The 24,320-nt window shown below is 45.1% G+C and overlaps 1 protein-coding gene across 1 annotated transcript in view; it reads right to left on the bottom strand.

The window, feature by feature from the left end:
* TMEFF2 (transmembrane protein with EGF like and two follistatin like domains 2) overlaps positions 1-24,320 on the bottom strand; it is a 129,962-nt gene that overhangs the window by 98,333 nt on the left and 7,309 nt on the right. The window contains exons 3-4 of the mRNA XM_054830934.1: positions 23,433-23,562; positions 20,566-20,592 (exon numbers count right to left, since the gene is read on the bottom strand). Coding sequence (XP_054686909.1) covers positions 20,566-20,592; positions 23,433-23,562 — 157 coding nt within the window. The remainder of the gene's footprint in view (positions 1-20,565; positions 20,593-23,432; positions 23,563-24,320) is intronic.

Raw genomic sequence — 24,320 nt, 5'->3', positions numbered from 1 at the left:
GCTTTATAAACCTGTTGACTTCCCAAGATTTGAACCTTATCAACGAGCGTTTCTTCTGCGGTCAGCACACACAGACGCAGCCCTCAGCGCTAGCCTTTTAATTCTCCCGCGTTTCGGTCCCGTAGGAAGCAGGATAACCCCACACCGCTTCTGATCAGGAAGGCACAGAAGTGGAGCTGTGGTATCTCCTCTGCGTCCCCCAGATGACGCCTTTACACAAAACACTACCCAGCAAAGCCCTGGACAGCTTCGTCCTGAGCGACCTGCACCTGCCTTTGCTTCAGGGCTGAGGGATGCAGTGCACCCTGTCCTTTACCACCTTGCGACGTCAGGACAAGGCCTTTTCCCACGACTGCTCACCAGCACACCCACCGCAGAGCCCGCGCCTGCCACCTCGCGCCTGGGCTGTCAGCTCCCTGGCCTGCTCGCATCCACACGCTGCTTCGTCACCTCTCCATGGATCCCACCAGCTGCAGGATCGGGCCGGCACCGACTAGATCAGTCAAGCCAGCAACGATTCAGCTTGCTGTTGACGGGAGAAAACGTATGTGGTGTGTAAAGAAGCTTCTTGTCAAGCAGCACCCTATGTACAAGCTAGCGAGCTTATACAGAAAATTAGATAAAAACCTACTAAAAAAAAGAGATACTTCCCTGCTTCCCAATGCACCACACCAAGTTCTGACCTCAGACACCACATCTGATTTCCATTATAAGAAAATCAAGAAAGTCTGACCCTGTCGTACAGATACACTCTTTGAAAGGAAAAGAGCTTGGTATTTGTCTTGATGTGTTCAGCTGGGACTACGCTCTCCCTCGTTCTGGAAACAAATGGCTCTGTAAATCCAGCAGTATCGAGCTCAGCATGATCTAAGTGAACTAAATTCTCTACCTGGGTATTTGCATTTTCTCTTTTATCAAAACAAATAGTAATCCACTCATTAAATCCAGTATTTCTGTAATTAATTTGCAGTCATTACAAATCACCTTTAATTGGATTAGCTATAATTACAATAAAATAATTCCCTGAAACCATAAGTTGTATTGGGGGGGGGGAGGGGTGTTTTCAGATTTTGAGAGATACAAACTTTAGGTGAACATAAGAGAGACGAGATTCACTTTAGAGGTGAATATTGAAACACCCTCGCGCTTATTTTCACTGAGCTCATCTGTGTATTGCCTCCTTTTGTCCCCAGTGATCCTGTCTTGTACTTGGACTTGACAGACCCCAATTAGCCGAAGCGGTGATTCATTGCTGCTCCTCTGCCGCCTGACCCGGCCCACGCCGCAGCGAGCGGTGGCAGCTGGTGGGGGCCCGCAGGAGTCTGATGGCCATCATGACTCTCCTTTCCTCAAGTGTCAGTCTGTCCCTGGCGTTAATCACCGCGTTCTGAAGGAGGAGGATCAAAGCCATGCCTGCTTTTAAAAACGGACAGGCATTTTCCTTGGCACAGCATGACATGACTTTAAGCAGCCGATTCCTCTGATATTTCAAATTTTTCTGGCAAAACAGGTCCCGGCACGACGGCTTGAGTCAGGCACCCACAAACTGCTTACCACGCTCTGGGACTAATCGCCATATCAACAACGCACCCCCGGCCTGGGTCTGCAGTGTAGATAGCACCGTGATTTTTGGCGTGAATTCCAACCCACCTCACATTCCACTTTTAGGAGGGATTATTTCACAGCCAAGGGTGCCGCCTCTCGGGTTAGGCTCTTCCTCTGCTCACGTACGCCAACACAGCTCCAGCGACTTCAGCCAACGCCGGCTGAAGATGTGGAGCACGCTATGTACAAAAGGGACATTCCCTTGCACTGCACATGATTTTACAGCTGCAGAAGCCATCTAGGTTTCTCTGCTCATATTCTGAGATGAAACCAAATGTCATGTAAGGAAGAAATCAAACAAAAAGGGGGCAATGACCTGTGGGCATAGCTGACCCTAGACAAATGGAATAAATTTGCTGGAAACACAGGGTTCTCATTCAAGACCTTTCATTCTTAAAATAAAACTACATGGCATGTTGGCAGGAGTTCTGGCACTGCTCTAACACCAGTCACAATTTCACATTTAATACATGCCGTAAAAATAGCACATTTGATTCACATGAGCATGTCACGTCACATAAACGTAACACCGTGCCGCAAGTTACATTTTCTACCACGTATGTGAATGCGCTGCTTTCCTTTCCACTTGCTCCAGCTCTCACAGCTCCTTGTGAACAAAAGTACAGCAGGACTTAACAGGCTGAACAATCTGAAAACTCATTTTTATATAAATGAAGTCATATTAGCTACTATGCAGTATAAAGCACAGAACAAAATTCTTGGGGAAAAAAAGAGGGAGTTGAACCAGGTGTTATATTTAAAAAAAAAACCCTCATAAATGATGCACATTTTATGCAACCTGACTTTATCTAAGGCCCTAGTGTTTCTATTTAACTAACCCCTTACACAAAACGCGTCTCTGGGGCTTTCAACAGCATCTCTTCCTCCACCGCCGTTGCCAATACAAATACCTCTGGCCTGATCCGTCTCCCACTCCCCATTTACCACAACAGTTCGGGGCTGGTGGGTGCAACACTTGCTCCGATTAAAAAGCAAATTCTTCTGTAAGGAGGAGAGAAGCGGGGCACGCAACCACGATGCCCGCGGACCGCTCTTTAACTGGACGGGTTCACCTATCCTCTCCAGCTCCACTGCCACCTCTCTGGGCAAAGCGGGCAGCTGCCCTTCCCTCAGCCCCTTCCCCGAGGCACCTTGGGCCCGCGTCTGGCCCTGTGCTGAGCCATTTCACTGTGACAGTCAGCAGAGGACAAAGCTACGGGCGCACCAGCTGCTTTGGGCTGGGTGGTGTACTGAAACCGCGCGGCGAGGGGCCGGGAAAACAGCAAGGCCAGCAAAACGCAGGGCAGGACCTCGGCAGCCCGTGGCGAGATAAGCGGAGGTTGCTGCGCTCGACAAAACAGCCGGATCAATATGTAAAGGAGAAAGAGGGTAGAGAAAGAGTAATTAGAAAGAAACTTTACTTTCCTCAGTTTCTCTTCAAGTTCCATGGCCAATCATGGCACAAATGATGCAGAGCTCATATATTTAGCATCTTTGTTCAAGAAACTGCATGGCCCAATTCATTTTGCTTACAGTGTGTATATTGCTTGAAAATACAGCCTCTGACTTGATGCTCAGACATTAGGCAGACATTAAGTATGTTAATATTGCAGTTCTAATTACATGTTTTTTTTCTTCTAATTTTGGAAGGATAATTCTTTGGAATAATTACATAGAGGGTAACTAAGTTCTGGGAAACGTTTGAGTCACCAAGAATCACATCTGCACTCCAGCAGAAAGACTTGTTGAAATCTTGAACATTTTTATCCCTGCTAATTATAAGAGCTGGGAAAAGCAAAAAGTAGGTTTATGCCTTTTAGGAGAAACACACGGAGTCTATTTGGAAGATGCTATAGGGATTTCCTCTAATGGAAATAGTATAGCCACTACGACAAGTCTCTGACTAAAAATTTGCTGAAGATTTTCCACTTCACAATTAGAACAGTATTTTCTGTTTATCCAGTACCTTCATGCTTAAAGAGCACACAGCCAAACTACAAACAACACCATCTCTCAGATCTTATCAGCTTCCCACACAGAACTCCTGCCTAGAGCCAGGGACGAAACACAGGACAGACAACCCACAGTACACAAACAACTTTAGTTTGTAGTACAGTCACTGCGTAATGGGACGCTAAAATACTCCCAAAAGAACTGAAGAAGAAAATTGCATACAACTGAAACTGCCATTTAAATGTCAGGCTTGCAGAATCCCACCTCTGAACCCGCTTACTTCAGAGCAGCCAAGGACCCCTGAATAAACAAACAAATGAAAAACAAATGGAACTTTTCAGTGTTCAAAAATGTGATTTTAAGACCTGAAGGTCTAACACTTTAACAAATTCATCAGCAGCCAAAATAAGTTCAAGTGGAGCTGCTGTACCTAATTCTCCTCCTCCCCTGCCCAGCTGTAATGCAGATTTATTTCAGCAGCCCGGGGTCTCTCGGTAGTGTTTGTGTGCTACCCGCAGGTCTGGAGTCCTCTATTCATTCGCATTATTTAAATAATAATACATATGTATAATCCTCCTTCCTCCTGTAACTGTTCTACTTGAAGAACCAATTAATTCCATTTGTTACTTCCCGGTGTATTATTTCTTCTCTACAAGCTGGAATCCCTTTAGGATTCCTGTCTGCCCTTGACTACTGATGATTTCCTTGGCTTTTCAATCATCAGAGCCTCTTCCCACGGATTTTAGAGCATTATTGTGATTGTCAATTTTAATAATGCCGGTTTTCATAGTCTGTGCATCCTGCAGGCCTTAAAAAAAAAAAGACAGAAAAAAAGAACAATCCTGCTTTCCATGGCTTTAAAATAAATTAACTAATTATTTTGATTTTTTTTTAAATATAAGTAACCCAATCTTATATATAGTATGTCCATATATTATGTGCTACATATACTAACACTGACACTCACACAGCTCTTCTCTCCTGTTGCTGGTCTAAGCAATAGCCACAAAGTGTCTCAATCTTCACTCTTCAATTTAAAGAGAGCTTCCAGAAGAACAAAGCGGGAGAAGGATCAGCCGTTTAAATGCCTTTGAACAGAAGGCACTGACTGCTAGTCATCTTTGAATCCAGAACCTGCAGAGCAACGGCACAAGCCATTGTATCTGATGAGATACCTCACAAATTTTTTTCAAGACACTACAGATGAAAAACATTTAGCATAGCTCCTGTCCCTGCTGCCTGAGCGATGCCGAGGTGCCCACACAGGTTTTTTACAACTCTTCATTGTGGCAGTGCAAAACGAGGTGTGGATCTGAGATACCAGTTACATCAAACAGTGCATCTGCTGCCAGAGCTGCGCACACTGAAAGGCTGATGTTTGTGAAGTTATTCACGACCAGCTGAGATTCAGCTCTGCCCCAGTTTTGTCCAAATAATGATTTCCAAATTAAACCCACCATAAGGCTGCTGATCAGCCCAAGACAGAGCTCATAGGCGTACTGTATCCATGAGCTTTCAGATGCCGCCTTAGCTTCTTCCTTCGAGTTACTGATCAACACAAGCGTATGAGTTCATCTGTTCTGAAAGAAGCGTTATTTAAAAATACGGCAAACTGCAGCCAGTTACGTTCGGTTATGGAAACGCACCACAGTCAATCACCTAACAAACAATTAGTAACAGCACTCCTTATAAATAAAACTAATAACGTCCCATTAGCATAGAAAATAGTGTACGAAAAGCACAGGGAGGAAATGGACAAGCTGAAAGGCTTGGAGAGAAAACGTTCTCAAGCGTGGAAGTGCTTCCCTGAAATGGCACATAACTTTTACGAGGGAGTTGAAGCTGAAAGGAGCAGACAGAGGCAAACAAAACAAGGACCAGCATTGGGTCCTCCATGTCCTGAAGGGTCTCGTGTTCAGCTTTCAGAATCCCAGGAAAAGAGGACATCCAGGGAAATTGGTTTCATTCCAGCAAAAGGATCGCTATTAAGCTCATTACCATATCACCAGACCCCAGCACTTAGGCATATTCACAGCTGATTCTCACATACAAACACATTTTTTTACATGAGACCATTCATGTTCGCATTTACGCTCCCATCTCGATGCACAAGCTAAGCACTCGTTGGTAGGTTTTAGCCAGCGATTTCCCACTAGGGGAGCTCAAGGATGAAGTTTCTTTCACCTTCTTCGGAAACAGCTGCTCCTGGCTATCACCAGTGACATGACTTGGAAATACATTGACCCCGGTCTGATTCGTGATGAATATGTACGTAGGAACATAAAAATTGTGGGCATGCATTTATGCACAATAACGCACACAAAATATGCGTTAGGCTCCCTTGTAATGCTCATACCTACAAAAGGTTAAATAGCCCTAGGTGACAGAGAGCTATTTAAACGGACCTTTTTATAATGGCAAACAATCAGGCATTCTGGTTACCTTCTGACATGGCTTACTTCCAGTCAGCATTAAGGAGAATTACTACCTGATTTTAATACATCTTGGTTCAATTTCATGCAGGCTTATTGTCTTCTAATTATCAACACAACGATTTGATCCGCATCCAGATTAAGGCATTGCCCTGACTTCTAACACCAGAGCAACGCCTGTGGTGGTGTGCTGATTTCTCAAGCAGTAAGCAGTTTGCTGTTGTCTCACATCCCCAAGGCACAAATAAGCAGATGCTGCATTAAAGCTTGTTTTACAAAACTGCTTCAGTTGTGATATACATTTTTAATATAATATACTGAGTGCATTACAGTAAAAACTGCCAGGGCCAGTAAACTCATACAAATTCATTAGCAAGACCAGTTTCTCAAGCCCAGCTGAAGACTAGATCTAGTTGAAAAGAATTGTCCAGAAGCAGCTGAAATGAGTGAAAAGCTTGACCGTGTTTGCCACACGTGAGCACAGCTCAGTTTACCATTTCAGTTTTCTGAGCATCAGTTGGGATTGTTTCTTATCGAGGACAAGCTTCGCTGACCTTTCTCTTCTTTTCATCACAAGGATACTGTGGCTGGCTTGAAAGCTTGAATTTTTTACAGTATTACTATTCGGAGCGTAAAAGCAGAGGCACAGATTTTCATACGCAGAATGGGTTCTACATAGGAGACCCCAGTAGCCCAATGTTGTGGAGCGCTCGCTGATATGCTTTCATTCATGGGTGGGTCTAAAAGGTCAGAAATTATATCTTGTGTTTTCGAAAGACAAGCCAAAGGAGAAAGCAACATCTTCACTCTCTTTGGCTTATTTGCATTTCTTACCTACGCTATTCTCCCTCAGTTGACACTGTCAGCTGTAGGATGACAACTGGAGAGCACCTCTGGAGTACTCTGTAGCTAATCCTCTACAATACCTTTAAACTATACGGTGAATCGGCGATTACAACAGGAGCCCTTAAAAAGAGCACAAATTTTGCCCCTCCCTCAACAGAGGGGAATCTGTGCTGTGCACTTTGAAGAAACCCAAGCTAGCAGAGGATTATTATTCTAAATGCGTTTGTTTATAGACAATGCAATGAAAGATATACCAAAAATTAATCCGGCCAGCAGCAGACTAAGGTTCACACAAAGCATCCGCTGGCTGCCTCTGGTAAAACATTACATTTGCCTCGACTGTTTATGGCATAACTGGCTGCTACCGCTAAGAGCCGCGTTACGGCAGCCTTCTGCGACAGCTTACCTTAAAGGAGTAGAAGTTCTGTAACACAACCTTCTCCACTACGTTGTCGGGATTGCTGTCTTTTATGAAGCCCCCTGGCACTAAATTTTTCCAGACAATAACAATGCAACCATAGCAAGGGGGAAGAGCTTTCCCCTCTCACCACTGGTTCTTTCTTCTGTGCTTCAGTTTACTCCTTCACTGCCTCTCTTGGACATACCCAACGCATGCCCCTGTGCAGCGTTCCCGAAAGCTGATCACCAGGCCAGGGTACCCTGCGATGTCTTCTCCCTCTCTTCATTGCATACATACATGATCACGAGAGTACGCTTACTTTTGCCTCCGTGAGATGATGGCACCTTAATCACAATTTACCCGCGTGGGAGGTAACGAAGATGAGGGTTGCTGGAACTTTCAGCATGTTTATGAGCTCAGCTGAGCCATCAACTGAACCAGTGTAACCCCTTACGAATGACACTAAAAGTGACACCAAGTCCTAAAAAACACGAAGAATTTTCATTGCCGGCCCCATTCCGAGACACTGCCATTTGACAAGTGACGTGGCTAAATGACTTCTCTGTGCCATTAATTTAAGACTGGAATTTGCAGGGATTTACACAGTGACACCTGTATCATACGTCCTAGCACCTACTACCACTGTACAAGTAGCTGGGCACTAATTTAGCCTGACCTTAGCAACTTGTGCAATCTGACAGCTCCCCATGCTGTTCACCTGCTGCCAGATCAGAGTCTGCTGAGGATCTTCTGTTCCCTCTCCATCCCTTCACATTAATAGCATATCATCAGATAGTTCTACAGTGCCATTAAACACAGAAACAGCAGAGATGGCTTTCCGAGGGCCCGATCCTGAAGTCACAGCACTTTTACAGAAAGGGAGAAAATGCGGAATATATGCCTCACCACCATGCATCGTCTAAGACCAACGGGGGTGCGTACTCCTAATTACGTAGATTGCACAAGTAATCGAGAAAGAAGAGACTTCTGAAATCAGTCATGAAATAGGATGAAAGCTTGTTTGTGCCACCATTTCTCCTGCCCCTAGTAGCTGTTCAATTCCTTAGTTAAGACCAAGCAAAATCTCTCCTTCCTGTGAATTAAGTTGAAAAGGAATGAAGCAGGAAGACCTAAAGATGAAGACAGGAAAATATGATGAAGCAGCCTGGTGAGTTTCCAGGCTACTATGCATAGATGCTTCTTCCCATTTGTTTATCAACTTTGAACCTTCTTGTGTTATATACTTACAATTGTTTTTAAATAACTACAGTGCTCTAGAAAATGACTTCAGATATTATTTCCAACACATAAATTACTGATAGATTTTCTCAGCATTACTTCCAAATGAAGGGTACTTTTTTGTCTGCCCTGGCATGGGCTTGAGACTGCAACAAAACTTAGACTATTCTCAACCTCGTCGACCTCTGCAAAACAGACTTAGCTTAAGACATCTGCCTGACTGCCCAGTGAAATCAAGAGCATCTCTTTTAACCAACTAATGTTGTAGCACAGGAGTTGAGATGGGACGGAGGTACTTAAACCTCAGGTAGAGGGTAGATGGATAGGCACAAAAACCCCAGAAAAAGCCTCTTGAAGACTGCTCAGAACTAGCTCATGCCTGTTAAAACTGCTCTTTTCAAGCAGTAAGAACAAATGTCTTAAAAACAAAACCTTTCACTTCATATGGACTATTGTCAATTCAAAAATGGCTCATGGTATTGTTTTCAAATAAAAAAAGAATCCAAGAAAATCCTCCTGAACAATCTAAGGAAAGTTTCAGCCCCAAAGCACCTGTCACCCAGCTAAAGACATCCAGAAAAGAGTAACTCACAGCAGAGGAGCTAGGGCACACTGTGGCTTTCCATCCTGAATCCCTACGTAACACTAACACGTTCAGCTTTACTCTACTGGTTAGACTAGCTCCTCTTTGTGTAAAACGCTCTCTTCTTTGAAAACAGCGCTATTGCTGCTGCCTATAGATACCAGCTTGGCATTTGCCACCCTCACGTTTAGGAGAATGCTGATGTGTTGAGATGGAGGGCCTCAGATTTGATCCACCCCACAGGATCCAGCCCTGACAGAGTTTACCATGCGAACGGTAAATGAAAAACCAAAGGGAAAGAGCCAAGCGCGTTTTTCCAGGAGCCAGAGCACAGGCAAGATGCGAGCTCCCCCTGCTGCCACCAGGCCACCCTGCCCGGTGCCAGGCCCAGCCACCACCGCCACAGCAAGGGGACAGGCACCGCCACGGGGCAGGACGGGACGAACCCCGGGATGAAGCCAGAAAGAGCTCCGACAGCAAGGATGGAGCCCAGCTGGGCACGGCCCCGGCACCCGAGATCTCACGGTCTGACCTCCCAACTCGCTGAGCACTCTCAGCTCCTTCTGGGAAACTTAATGAGTCAGAAAGCAGCTACGGGCAGTACCTGAGGAACTGCCTCAGAAGGGTTATGATGACAAAGGTGCCTGGGCCGGTGTCGGCTGGCCTGTCCACTGCTGTTGTCTAGGTAGAAGCTCCCAGCCCAATTCCTGCACACACATGGCTCAGCCAGGCCATCTTCGCCACGAGCTGCGTTGTCCCCAAGGTGCCGGCTGAGCCTCTCCAGCGCTGCCCGCAAAGGCTCCACAGGGCAATCCTCCGGCCAGCTCTTAAAGGTCCCCTTCTGCTGCTTCGGTGGCACTCGAGTGAACAGCAGGAGCCTGCCCCCAAAGCCCTGCGCCACCGAGCTGAGGTCTCATTTCCAGCACGTATACTCGGGTGCACCACCACTGGTCCTGGCACATCAGGTCATAGGAAGGGAAACGGGACACCAAGGAAGCTCCTCGCACAAATGGGGCAGGGGAACCTGCCCACGCTCCATGACGCCACGTGCTTCGGGGCTGAGTGGCCGGCTGAGAGGGGACAGCACTGACGTGCCAGCACGGGAAACACGTGCCACGCTGTGGAGAGCTGGGGGCAGGAGCCAGGTGCCAGCACCTGATAGTCACCACGGGAAAGCTCACGGTTGCAAATACTCAAATCCCGTAAGTCTCGGGGATTGTTACACAAGGGCAGGGGAGTGCTTTGCACATTGCTAGCAAAAGCCTTCGGAGAGCCAAGGAAGAAAGAAAAGACTAACAACAACGTTTAAAAATATTTGAGAAAACCTGTGCCAAAATCTCCTTAGACGTGTATCCATGACTAAGCATGAGAACTAAATTGCTGCTGCTGCTGTAGAGAGGGTGCTGCTTGCTGGTCACGGTCTAAAAGCACTGATGCAGCAATAAGCACAGCTTAATTGCTGAGAAGCTTACGTATTAATAGCAGAATTTTCGGTCAGAAACATGTGAAAGCCTGTAGGCTTTGGAGCAGTAAAATAGAATTGGGGCCGTATGGTGGCAGAACAAAGTCTGCTGAAGAGTGTTGTATTTTCTGCCTTTGATAGGGACTTTCCAGAGCTGTCAGCTGAGCTGCAGAATTAGAAACCTGACATTGCAGCAGTCAGTTTTTAGATTTCAAGCTGTCCAAATGACTTGTCTCCAGGGAGAAATATCTAGCGTGCAGGAATCAACAGCGTGCCAGGTAAAGATGCCAGTGTACAGGGGCAGCCACCCCAACTCCATGCCCCAGCCAGCCAGGCAAATCTAGCGGAAAGGAGTCGTGGGAGAGGATGACAGAAAAACTTCCTCCCTCTTTGAATCAGTACAAGAGGAGATGCTGTAGACTATTCACTGTATTTGTGAGATTGCAGCTTGATTATATTTGATTCCACATTACAGATTGATCTTCCATACGCCCTCAGTTCACACACTGCCAGTGCTCCCAGCCACTTGCTGAAGAGATTATAAAAGAGCCTATTTTATCATATCTTCACCTCTGAATGCATTACAAGTGACATCGCTTAATTTTAGCCAATCTGAACAGCTAATTAGATGTAAACAGATTGAAAAATTGTACACACAGGACAACTCATTTTTCAAAAGGCCACTAATCTAAACAAACCTGAGTCCATCAATTTACTTCAACATTTGTCTAAATGAATTACAGCATAGACTTGTCCTGCACTGGCCTTGTGATTCATATAACTGGCTCCCTCCCCTTTTGATGAGAATCTCAGGCGTTGTACAAAAGAATACGTTATTTGTTTATCAAGGCTCTATTATAACAAAGATGAAGATGCCTCTCTGTCTGAGTGTAGTGGATGACGTATATGAGCCAAAGCAATCGCAGCCTACCGCACACGGTACCTTCTCTCCCACCTCCCAAACCCATCACATACACTAATACATCAAAGCCGGGGATGCTCTTTGTACTAACAGAGAAAAATCAAATTATATTTAATCACAATCAACATGGGTTCCAACTTCAGAGCAATTTGGGTGGGATCCTCCCCTCTGCTCTTGCCCCCTTATGCCAGGAGAAATGGGAAGGAAAAGGATCCTGGAGAGATCCTCTAGAGAGAGCTGGTAACCCTCCTCCTCCTCCCCGAGGACTCCCTCCAGGCACCAGCTGGGGGTAGATCAGGAGCCGCTCTGGGAATCAGGGCAGCACTGCAGGACAGAGAGAAGCCCAAAGGGGCCTGTCATGACTCAGTTGAGATCAGGAGCTGCCGAAGTCATCCAGTGCCAGATAACATAAAGAAGTCTTAGGATGAAATGCAGTGCAGTGTGGCCTATTTTTAAATACAGAGCAATTAGCAGAGCATTACGCATGAGGTTTTCCACTTGCTACTAAAGCCTGCATCTCTTCCATTACCTGCATATGTAAATGTACACAATGAGATGGGAGAGGGCAGAGAGAAACACACTTGTGTGGATTTTGAAATGAACAAACATATCCACATAATCAATCCCTTTCCCGACTACTTAACACAGAAATCTTGCTGAACAAAATAGGCTAATCTCAGCCTATTTCATGTGTAAACTAATTTATGGTACCTAGAATTAAGGGTCCACGGAGCATCTCTTGTGACTTCCCATGCGACAGAGGCCCCGGACTTTCAAATTCATCCTTGTTTGAGCAGAGCACTCTATAGACATCCCAGTGTCAAAACCTCAAGTGACACAGAATCCTACACAACTTTTAATCACCCCTTTGTGCTATTCCCTTCATTTACAAACACGCGTCTAAACTTTCCTCTGAGTTTGTCTAGCTTTAATTGCCAGCCTGGCATCTCGTTAGACCTTCGTCAGCACAAAGAGCTCTGCTGCTCATTTGTGTTCCCCACACAGGTACTTACCGATCGTGACCTACACACCCTTTCCCTTGACAAAGCTAAGGGCATCAAAGCTTTCACGGCAAAGCTTGCTCGCCAGCCACCGCCCGTGGCCGTGCACAGCCTTCTCCCCAGCTTCTCAGTACCTTTGGAGCTGCAGGCACCACCTCCGCTAAAGGTGGAGGTAATTTGACATCCTTACCCTTGCTCAAGAGTCTGCTTCTTAAATACAGCAGGATATCGGTGGCCCTTTGGCCCGTTGTGTTCGCAGAGGACAGTCCCAACGAGCCCACTAGCTACCAAGGCTCCAGTTTTCTTTGTAGCCTCACTGTTTCCAGGAGGGTTTCCCCACCTCACTCCTCTGCTCTCCCATCTTTGTTCTATGGTTGTGGCTTTATGTTTGGTCACATCAGAAGACCTGCTCTTGCACCAGTGTACCTAGTCAATCAGATTGGGTTGTGCCAGTGAACTGATCGTTTCTTACTTCCCTATTTATATCTGCTGGGAACTTGATCCCTGAGGAAAATATGTGCCCACCTAGGTCGTTGGTAAAACAAACAAACAAACAAATAGCATGAGGCTGACCCCTGTGCTGTCCATCTAATAATGATAAATCCGCTTATAGTTACATTGTGAAAGGCAGCTTTTATTCCACTAATTGCGTGCCACGTTAATTTTGCATGGTTCTTGTTCCTTAATCATAGTATCATGTAGTGGCATGCCCAATACTGCACTGATACCCACGTACACTACATCAACGTCGTCGTCTTTATCAAGAAAACTTGTAGCTTCATAAATAACATTTCAATTAGTTGACAAAATCTATTACATCAGTCCATATTGCTCAGCATTAGTTCTCATTTATTTCTTTATTAAGCAGGTCCGGGTCTGCATGTCCTGCTTTACCTCCATCAATGTCAGATTGACAGGCCTATAAATATCCGTGGTTTTTTCCCCTACCATTTTTAATACCCACACACCTACATTCTCTCAGACCTTTAGAACTTCCCCATGTTCTCAGACTTACCGAAAACCTACATTAAAGTCCCTTAACTATCTTTCTTTAAACTCCTGCCTGCGAGATATTCGGAGCTGTTGAGGTAAAAAGGGTCCTGCTTCAGTAGCTGCTTTTTTAATGGGTTTAAATAGGCACCATCATTATCTAACTCCCACGCAGCTGGAACAAATGAGATCACGAAGTCCAAGGCATTAAAAAAAAAAAAAATCACGTGAAATATCATGGAAGAGTTCTGACCACTTCTTCCCCGAATCATGATATTTTCAAAATGCCATTTGGAGTTCTGCCTATTGTTGAGCATTTTGGGCTTCTATTCAAGTACTCTCCCAAGCAACGAGGACTAAAAACATTTTATGTGTTCATTTTAAATGAAACACTAAGCACCTTCTATAAGAATATTCAAAAACCTGGGCTGAAAGACATCTCAAGAACTGGTAGCGCTGTACCATAAAATTTTAACTTGTATAGATTTCATTAGGAATTGTCACTGCTAATCGCCAGTGACTCCACAGTTGTCACAGGGAAAATTAATCCAGGTTTACAGAGATGTAGTAGACAAACCTAGTCCACTACATCTCTCTCTTGCTGTGTTTACAATAACAGACCGATAAATGAGTATTTGTGATCGGATGCCCCTTTTTTAATCTGTTTGCTAGAGTATTGTAGGATTTGTTCGCTGGTTTGATGACTTAGTTATTTGTGGATTTACAGATTGCACATGATTAGACAGCGTATTTTGGATTTTTTTTGCTCTGTTTTGATGTGGACAAGCAATTTTGACTTTTAAAGCAAAACCAGAGCATCCTCAGTACTTTTCGATACAGGTGAGCATCCTCCGTTCACTGTCTCCTTGTATAGCTCCAAACTACTTAAAAGAAGCGCTAAAACCCATAAAAGACTGGATAATTTAGGAAAGAGGCTACGAATGGATGTCATTCCTACTTCTCACCTACAAAAGTCTGTCTGTTCATTTTCTTGGGTTTGGCATGAATGGCTGAAAATGGGCCACGGATCATTCACTATGGGTCAGCTCTTTCCCATGGTATTTCTCAGTGTTGACAGTCTGCTCGAGGGAAGCTGTGCATTCACACCAAGAACACAGCAAGGACTTTGGCCCATTAATAACAAAGCAAGCACAAGGATAAAACGCATCACTTTTCATGGGATTTTTGCATTCTAACTTCAGAAGCAGCAGAAGGAGCAAGCAAAACATAGGCTGGACCCAGGCAACTAATTCCCAAACCAGTATGTCCCAGATTGGTACTTTATATATAACCCTGGAGAGCTTCAAGTCCACAGGAGCTGTGGGGATTTGCTGGAACATCTCAGTCAGGCAGGGTCGATTAGCCCGGTACTTAGCTCAAATGACAGCCTGAGAGAAATGCAAAAACTAGTATTCCTGTCATGCCCGTACCTTACTGGGATTTCCAAAACCCAGCACAAAATGCCTGTGATGGGGAGCCTAAAAGTTCAGCACTTGTGACTGCCCAAGTGCTTCTCATCTAGTCAACAAAAACATAGGATCTTCATCCTTTCCTAATTTTTAAAGGCCATGAAGAGACGTTAACTGCCTTTTCCCAGCCTAACTCTTATATAGGTCAGATGTGCACCAGCCCTGAACTAGAAGTCATGTAATCATGTTAGGACAGTGAAGAGCCTGAGCTAATAAACCCAGCCTTTCAAAGAGCTTATTGGTTTGGGCTCGGTGCCATGCTGAGGTTAACAAGGTAAAAACCTGTTTAACAAAGGAGACGTATATTTGACCATCCACAGTCAGGTCAATCATTTAAGATTTAAACATTCCCTCCAGAGGTATTTACCCAGTCAGTGCACGTTGCTTACAGTTGATTCTGTACCTTCTGATGCTGCTTTAAATTATACCTCCCAAATGAAATTAGAGTAGAAGGAGCCTTCCCATTGCCTTATTGCAGTTGATGGTAGCACGTGGGGTCAGCAGATATTCTAAATTCACTTGAGAGAAGATGGTATCACCCGTTAGGCCCAGGCAAAGAAAGGACAGCATCTCTAGCTCAAAATATTAATTCCCTTTCTTCCAGAAATTAAACTAGAATGCTCCCAGTATTTTGCCATATATTGAGAATATGTGTGTGTGTAAGATGTGTGTGTGTTTATCAGCATTGCATTTTATACAGTGCTTCATTCAAACCAATATACACTCCAGGTTTTACAGTGTATTTTGGCTCAAGTGTTACTGCCAGGACAGTGTTTACAGCAATATTCATTGTGTTCTGCATAGCCCTGCCCATCAATCAGCCCTGTAATAAAGCAGAAAGGGAAATCGGTGGAAAAGCAGCAGAGCTGCTGAATTCAAGATAGTCATACAAAAACCAGCATGAAGACAAGTATAAATGCAATTGGGTCAAAGTAACTGTTTGCCTGTTGATTAAAGAAAAAAGATACACATGCTGCATTACAGTTAAAAAAATAATTTAGGCTTCTAAGTGTTAATTTTTTCCTCTTGGTTAGTGTTTCCAGATGACTGCTGCTCCATACAGATTTATAATATGTATGTGTTTACTCACACGTTTCTAAGCCAACAGGAAAGGCAGAGCGGAATTCCAAATCTATCATTAAATCTACATGTTGGCACCTACAAAGAGCTGCAGGACTTCAATTTTTCTGGATAAGACTGAAGGAATAAACTGAAAGAACAAACAAACAAGCCATTCTCAAAATACACAGGCAAAAAGAGAGGCAGAGGAGAAAAAAAAAAAAAGATGGCTTGTAAGGGTGTTGATTTCCAGGTGCGTCTACCAGTGGCAAATTAGGAATAACTTTAAGAACAGCCTAGTCCCCGACTCTTTCTGGATTACGTACGGGTCTGCTGACAAAGAGTGTGGTTCAAAACACACAGCGCTGGTTTGGCCTTGAAGCGGCACGTGTTATTCCCAATTCAGTCGCTGCATTGCCCTGCACCTTCCAGTCTTTACCCAACCTGGATATCCAGACTTTGCTTCACAGATTTTAGTCCCTCCCTCACTGCGAAGAAGTGCCTCACAGTATCAGGGCGTACCACCCTGGAGTCCTAATCTTATAATTCACACCTCTGGATGCTACTGTAAAATAAACGGTGACGATGATATTGATGAATTGTGACTTGGCTTTTTATTCTGCTTTAGTCTAGATCATAAAGAATTAACATAAAAATCAGACTAGGATAAGATCTGTGTACCCAGGGGCCCCGTACAATTCCCACTGAAGTCAGTAGGACTTGAAGGGAAACTGAACGAGGCTCTGAAACTAATTCAACGTAGGTGCCTATGCACTGCTGTGCCGGGGGTCACAGGCACACCTCGGGCGATCCTCACCCACAGTGAACCCGTCGGGCTATGAATGCAAGCCAGTCACCAGAGCTCAGAATACAGGGAATGCAGGGAGGGGCAAGAAGCGTTCAGTGTCAAAAAGAAGCCAGGGAGAGATGTTCTTCGCACATTAAGAGCTATAATGAAATACTGCATCTTGAGTTTGTCGCTGTTTGAAGGAAGCTAGGAAACTAGCAAGAATTCATTATGAAGCTGCTCAAGACCAAAACATGAATCATCGGGTTCTAAAAAAACCCAGTTGTCTAGAGAACGGCGTAGATGAAAATGAATGGAATCTCTTTAAATTACTCTCTGTATAAACTCTTTCACATTCATTCTTTCTGTCATTGATTAGTATCTTTCTGGGATATGGGTTTTTAAATAATTCCACACCATACTCCCAGCTTCTGCAATCAAAACACAGAAACGGCTCTTGATTCTGCATTTTTAGTCTTCATTTACAGGGAGAAATGTCTTCTGCAGTAAGAAACTTGAACACCTACTGTTCTTCCCCATTTACTGGATATCCCCAAAAGTGCATGCTGAAGGCTCGGTAATCAAACGAGATTAAGATTCTCCCATCGCTTTACAAAAAAGGGGACTTTTGTACGCTATTGCTGCATAAAGAAGGATTAAATCACCTCTGGAAAGCCCTCAGGATCATTAAAGTGCTAAGAAGCTGGGATCTCTCTGATCCCAGCATCCCTTACAGTTAAGCAGAAAACCCCAAATCCTAAATAATAAATTGAGGAGACTTTTCTGCGAACCCAGGCAGGAACGCGCAGAAGGGAAGCGTGGCAGGCAAAACACGGCCTCTGGCCATATTGTCCCTGCTCTGTCCAGTTTCCTGAGAAAATGAGGCTTGTGTGACCACACGGCGTGTTTGTGTACGTCTGTCCATTGCACCAACCCCTTTCCAGCAATTTCTGAAGCACCAACCAGTTGGCAGTGTTACGTTTACAGTTGGACTCAAGGATCTTAAAGGTCTTTTCCAACCTAAATGATCCTATGATCCTATACTTTCATTTGGCAAGAGCTCCATTGAGGGAGAAGCGGTACGGAGAGCTGAACTGCTATCGGTCATGGGGGAAACCACCTCAGAGCAAAAAACCTGCTACATTTCAGGAACTGGAAAAACATGATATCCTTCAATAGTCTGCAATTTGAGTTAATTCCCTATTAGATGTGTACCTTATCAGACCAAAGCAATCCAACCATGAGATACAGCTCTGCTGAAAAGCTGGTTCCCTCGTCTCACAGCTTGTGGAGCGATACACAAAAACACTAAGGGAACCCACGGGAATAGCACAGAGGGGCTCCGCTACGAAGTGACATCCTTTTCTACCCACGAGTGCCGAGAGGCAGAGATGCCCGCTGCTAAGGACAGTCCTCAGCAATTCTGACTGAAGGATCAGCCCTCGTAGGTGCCTTCAACCAAAAGTCCATCCACCCTTTGTCTTTTTAACCAGAGACTCCTCGTCCCTGCCCAGGAGGCATTGCTCAGCCTGCCCGTGCCCACAGCGGTTCCCCAAGGCTCCCAGCCTCCGTCTCCCTGGCTGTGAGGAACCTCCCAAAGACAGACCACAACAGTCGCACACATCTGAACCTTGCCAGAAAGCCTGCCAGCTCTGAAAAACACAATGTACAGAGACGCAACATACCGTGAACAGAAATGTCAAAGCGTTGTGCTAGCCCGAGTCCTGACGTCACTCTGACGGAACAAGAAATGGGGTAATCAGCAAGAGAATGCCTGTTCCTAAGGGCTCCCAGCGTCTGAGGTATCTCAGGTACCTCGCCGCAGACGTACTCAGCACCTCTGTCACCTATAGCATCCAGCACAGCCCCGTTCTCCTGATTTAGGCAGAGGTATGGCCAGCTGGGAGGGTCCCTATGGCTGCGGCTTTGCAAAAAATGGTGCTGCCTTGGTTAGCAGTTTGTTAACCAGGAAGAAGCTTAAGAAAGGAAGACTTTCGTAAAAACAGAAAACATACAAGATTGCCTAAGACCTCAGGCTTCTCGTAGAAAAACATCCCACTCATGATTGTTGGAGTGGATTTTACAAGACTTACTGTGATGACATCCAAAATTTATTACAGCTTTTACAACAAGACCGTGTCTAGTAAAGAGTGATGTAGTGACAACATTTACTTGACTGGATTTAGCTTCTTCGGGCACATAAATATACTTTTGTACTTTAAGAACAGCTGTAGCTGCCTACTAAATCTTGAATAATACAAGGCAGCTTTGTAGACCTTTAAACACACGCACCAACTTGGTTCTGTCTCCTTCACAAACCTGCTTCCTTTCTGTCTGCCCAGTCAGTCCTCCGGCTACGGTTCTGCTCGTCTTTTGTCACCCTTAGCTTTGAAAGTGAAACTGTTTGGAACTCCTGCTTTTGAATTCCTGGGCTTTTTGAGTATGGAATTCATTACTTTCAGAAAGTGGCCAAGTTTGTTTTGCCCCCTCCCCAGTTATGAAACAAACTGGAAATCTTATCCTTTTTCCTTGGTACACACATGATGAATTTTGTGCAACTTCATTTGAAAACTGATTTATTGACCCCATGTGTGAAAACCCTATTATAAATATAAATTAAATTGTGGATTTCTGTTAAGCACTGAATAAGGAAATTCTCTGGTGTAACAGTTTTAAAAGACAATCTGAAAGGACATTAGAGTAAAATAGGAATAGTTGGACAAAACTTTTGAAAATGAATAGCAATATTTTGGGTTGTGGGCTTTGGGGAGCCAGATTTGAAGCATGTTGAAGTGTCCGGATTTCCAGAAAGCGGCCTGAGTCCAATATCGGAAAATTAGGTCCCTTGCAAGGGCCTCACGCTTATGTCATCGACCACTTCACAGGCAAAAAAATAATACTTCACCAACACACGGCACGCTTTACCAAAGCTACACGAGGACTAGGTGATATTTTGCCAAATAACAGGACTGTGCTTGAAACACCTGAACCCAGGCAGGACCAGCCATAAAGCCGGGTGAGAGCCCAGAGCTGCTGCCTGTGTCTCTTGCGAAGGCTGGCTCAGCTCCCGGCGGCTGCCCCAGCCCGAGGAGCCCAGCAGCGTCCCAGCCTGATGCTGACGTTGCCCTTCCCCTGCCACGGGGCTCCTCGAGCTTACTCAGGGGGCTTGGGCGGAAGCTTGGGCAGGGTAACTCATAAGGACAACCTTCCAAAGCCACCAGCCAAACGAGCCCTGGTGCTCCCAGCCCCCAGAGAAGCCTGACCCACCAGCCCCACCATGCAAGTAGCTCCCAAAAGTCACATTCCCTGCCCCGAGGCAGGCTTTGGATCATTTCCACGTTCATTTTTGCTGCTGCTGTTCTTATAAAAACACATTGTTCTTTCCCCGTGACGTTTCTTCACATCTTTGAAAGAATGCTCTCCATTACCACAAAATATTTGGCTTGAATCCTCCGGTGAGGAGGAGCCAAGGGTTTGGCTCATGTTTTAAAAACAAAAGAAGTATTCCTCTAAACATAAAACAAATGAGTGCAACTGTAACAGTAGATGGAGATAGAGCTCCTAGCACAACCTGTGAATAATTCCAAGTCCTATTAGAAGTAACACAGCTTTCTGAATTTCCCTAGAAAACAGCATGTCATTATTAGGTTCCAGCTTGACTAAAATGCAAAATGTCACTTTTTTCAGAGCAAAAGCTAACCGAAAGACAACACGTAATGTAACAACTAAACCGCAAAGCACATCCACTTACAATCTGAAATTGTGAAAGACAATGTGTGTACACATAAGCAGAGAGATATTAAAAGATGGCTCTTACCTCCGTCCCCAGATCCTGAGCCGGCATCTGAGAAAAGAACAGAAAGAAATTTATATTCATGTGCTACAATACATCCTGTAAGCGTGCAAAGCAAGACTGTTAAGTGTATTACAGTGTACCTTACGTTTGATGTCATCCCCGGGTAAATTATAGAGATCTAATCTGAACATAGCTCACTCGAGCCATCTTTCTCATGTCTCAATTCTTTTTCTTTCAAGTCTCTGTATCAGACTAAAATAATGTAAGCCCTGGAGTGCTGTAACGTCCTCATAAGCCTCTGCCTTGTTTTGTTGTACTGAGAGTAATAAAGCTTTGTTCCCAACAGTTGTGCAAAGTTACTTCACTTGGCCACTGCTAAACACTCACCATCAAAGAGAATTTTTTAAACCCATTTGTCTGAGGCTGGACCAATTGGAAATTCATGTCATTATCTTTACAAAACCGTGACACCTCATCAGATCATAACTAGTTGGAATAAATCACTGAAATTATTATTATTCAAAGCATTTAGATAAATGTTTAAAATGCCATTTTTCTCGAGGTTGTTGCTGAGTTTCAAAATTGAGCCCTTTATATTTCCTCTGCTCGATGTTTTGTTGGCTGGAACGATGAGAGTCACAAATTTAGAAAGTGCAACATCACGAAATTGCCAAGCCTGGAGCTTCATTACAAAACTTTCTAAGCGAGGCAAAGCACAGAAAGGCACACGTGTGTAGGGTTACCAAAAATAATCCGTAAGAGGAGTTTCTCTTGCAGGGAAGGGAGGGAGGTTGTCATCCCATCCTCCCCCTTAGCAGAGGGGTTATCCATTTATCAGCATCAAGATTAATAGAAAGAGTTTGGAAAGGCTGTGATCCAATTACCCTATGAACTGTTAGATCTAATTTACTGACAGCAAGGTCTGGTGGATCTGAACTGGCTCGCACATGCCATCATTGCTCAAACTTTAAAAAAGGAAAACCTTTATTTAAATAAACCTGTCGCAAGAATGGCTTAAAATGGTAGAGTTACACAGCAAGACTGCGTGGGACACATGCAAAGGGGGGCTGGAAAAGAGAACAGAAAATGACGGTGTCTTCCCAGTGACCACGTTCTGCATTTCCCTGAGTTGATCTTCTGTCCTGATGCTCTGTCCCAAATGAGCTACCGAGGAAAGAGAGGTGTCTCCATTGCAATGCCCTCCTGGCGCGGGGAAGCGCTGCTTTTCCAGGTGAGCCAGGTCTCCCCAGCACAGAGAAAGGAATGAATGCCCACTGTCACCTGCCTCCCGCAATGACCTACCACATTCTCTGGCCCTTTGGAGGAAAAGGACCTTGTGTCTCTCCTCCTGCCCGTACCCTGCGACGCCCAGGCCCGTGCTGGTCGTGGCCAGGAGGGCTGCTCGCTGCCGGACCTCCCAGCAGCCCAGGTCTCTCATGGGGGTCCTGCACACCCTCTCTCTGCCCCATCCCACAGGGAAAACCTGAGGTACACGGCTGCTCCCTTCTCCACTCAGCCTCCTCCTTGGGAGGAGGAAAAAGAGGCCAAATGATCAAGACTTCAGGAAAGCACTTTTTCATTTTTTTTTTCTTTAGCTTCTCTGTTTCTGAAATCCCCAATGTGTTTCAGAGAGAATGTTTCCAACACGGCCATTGCCAGTAGGCAAGCAAGTTTAAGAAAAGATGTAGCAATACACTAAAATTATCCCTTTGTTCAAAAAGTTTGAACCAAAAAAGACCAGTTGCTGTGCTGAGAGAATTTACTAAGTTGAATCCTATGCCACAACAGGCTTTGTCAGCCTGAGCTCCATTTAATACCAATTTATAGACAAAAAAAATTGCAGCGTACATTTTCTTCCTCTTGAAAATTGTCAGGTAACAGCTTCAGAGAAAAACAACATTTCCAGGGAAAGAAGTTTATTTTCTCTCAGGTGTACAAACCACAAAATTACGGCACTACAAAAAGTTTGTCTAATGCACTTTTTATTGACTCCTCCATCCTCAGCCAACAAAAAATTCTGCTTTAAGTTTAAAGAACTCTCTCAAGAACAAAGACTTACTCCTCCTGCTCTTTTCAAGTTAACTTCACTGCCCACCTCTAACAGACGCTGAGCACAAAAGAAAAACATCAAGAACTCCTGCACGTAAGCAACTCAGTTTTCCTGACTGATTTTGCACATTCACTTTTCTAGCTGTTTCATAAAAGCAGAGCCACAAATAGCTCAGGATGCTCAGAGTTAAGCAAAGATGCCTCAAATGCCAGTCAGTTTTCACGTACACTCTTTAATGAATTCTTCCAAGTCCAGAAAAAAAAAACCCTGTTGCACAGACTTGTTCATTAAGTGTGTTTTGGGCCAAATCTTCAGCTGGTATAAATTGGCAGGGCTCATTACAACCAGTGGTCTGTTGAATCGTACCGGCTGGGAATCTGGCCCTACACGCGTAAGGACAGCCCTAAGAAACTGGATTGCAGGCAATAACGCTCCAGTTCTATCTCCAGATTACGGAGAGGTTTGTGGTAATCCAGATGCCCATTTATCAGACATCTGCTCGTTTAATCTGCTTCCAGTTACTTGTCGTAACAGCACAGAAGCGTACACCGTGCGCTGGAGGATCAGGAGCACAAGATACGCTTTAAAAAAAGAAAGCGACTTCTGTGCTGCGCCGTTCAAAGCGGTGTCAAGGGTATACGGTGTCATCGACTCTGAGCCTATACTAAGTTAGTGACTTGAAAGGGAAGGATGGCAGCACCTTCTCGTGCCTAAGACTGCAAAGAATTAACCCATAACAAATTCAAAGCAGGGATTCAAATGGCTTTTGCCATTCACGAGTTGGTTTATTCAGGGGCCCGGCAAGGTCCGCAGGCAGCCTGGAGCGCACTATACGTACCGGTCGCACACGATCCTTCGGACACCAGGAGGATTTCGCTCTGCTGCTTGCAGGCAGCCTGTTTCAAGTAGCATTCGTTCTGGTAGGTGTCACCGTTGGAGCCGCACACGGGCACGTAGTCATTGTTACACTGATGGAAACGGACAGAGAGCAACGGCATTAGTCACACGAGCGGGGTGGCACAGCGGCCCCCTGGGTGCCCCCCCTGCCAGTACTAAAGCCCTGGGAAAACAGCAGCGAGGGAGACGCTGCCTCTCTTAACCTTTACAGCTACCACGGGAGAGGGAGGGGGGATTTTTAAAAAGACAAAAGGGAGAAGAGCATACACTAGACTTGAACAGGTTAAAGAAAAGATAATCTGAATGGGCAAAGTTCAACAAGTGCCCCCAGGGAGGCCCCGCGCTGCTGCGAGAACGAGCGGGGGCATTACCGGGGAAGGAATACAGGCAAGGCAAACGGCTCCTCGCATCTGCAATAGCAACTCATGTGTTTCTATTGGACAGCAACAGACAAATTATAACGAACGGGCTCGCTTTTCCCCTCCTCCTGCACATACACACCCTGACTGCTACAGAGACAGTCGTTCGTACACACAGAAGTGTCTGCCTGTGTGTGTATAACTCTCTATTTAAGTACTTAGCTATTATTGGAACTGATTGGGCAGAGGGAAATTATTTCTGAGAGATCTACGATCAAAACCCGTCCCTCTTTCCGCAGAGACATTTCTGTTCCTGGCGAGCTGCGGCGGGGATGCTCTGTGAAGGTGCAAGCTCTCTCCGCAGCGGGCAGGAGCGGCAGCACGCAGCCGGCATGCTGAAGAGCACAGAAGCTCCTCACGCCACGCACCCTGCCTTCGGCTCAAACTCCTGCTCGGCTCTGCAAACTACC

This window comes from Grus americana, chromosome 6, assembly GCF_028858705.1.
Source record: "Grus americana isolate bGruAme1 chromosome 6, bGruAme1.mat, whole genome shotgun sequence".
Taxonomy (NCBI): domain Eukaryota; kingdom Metazoa; phylum Chordata; class Aves; order Gruiformes; family Gruidae; genus Grus; species Grus americana.
Note: the sequence above shows the minus strand (reverse complement) of the source record. Positions and strands in the feature narration are given on the sequence as shown.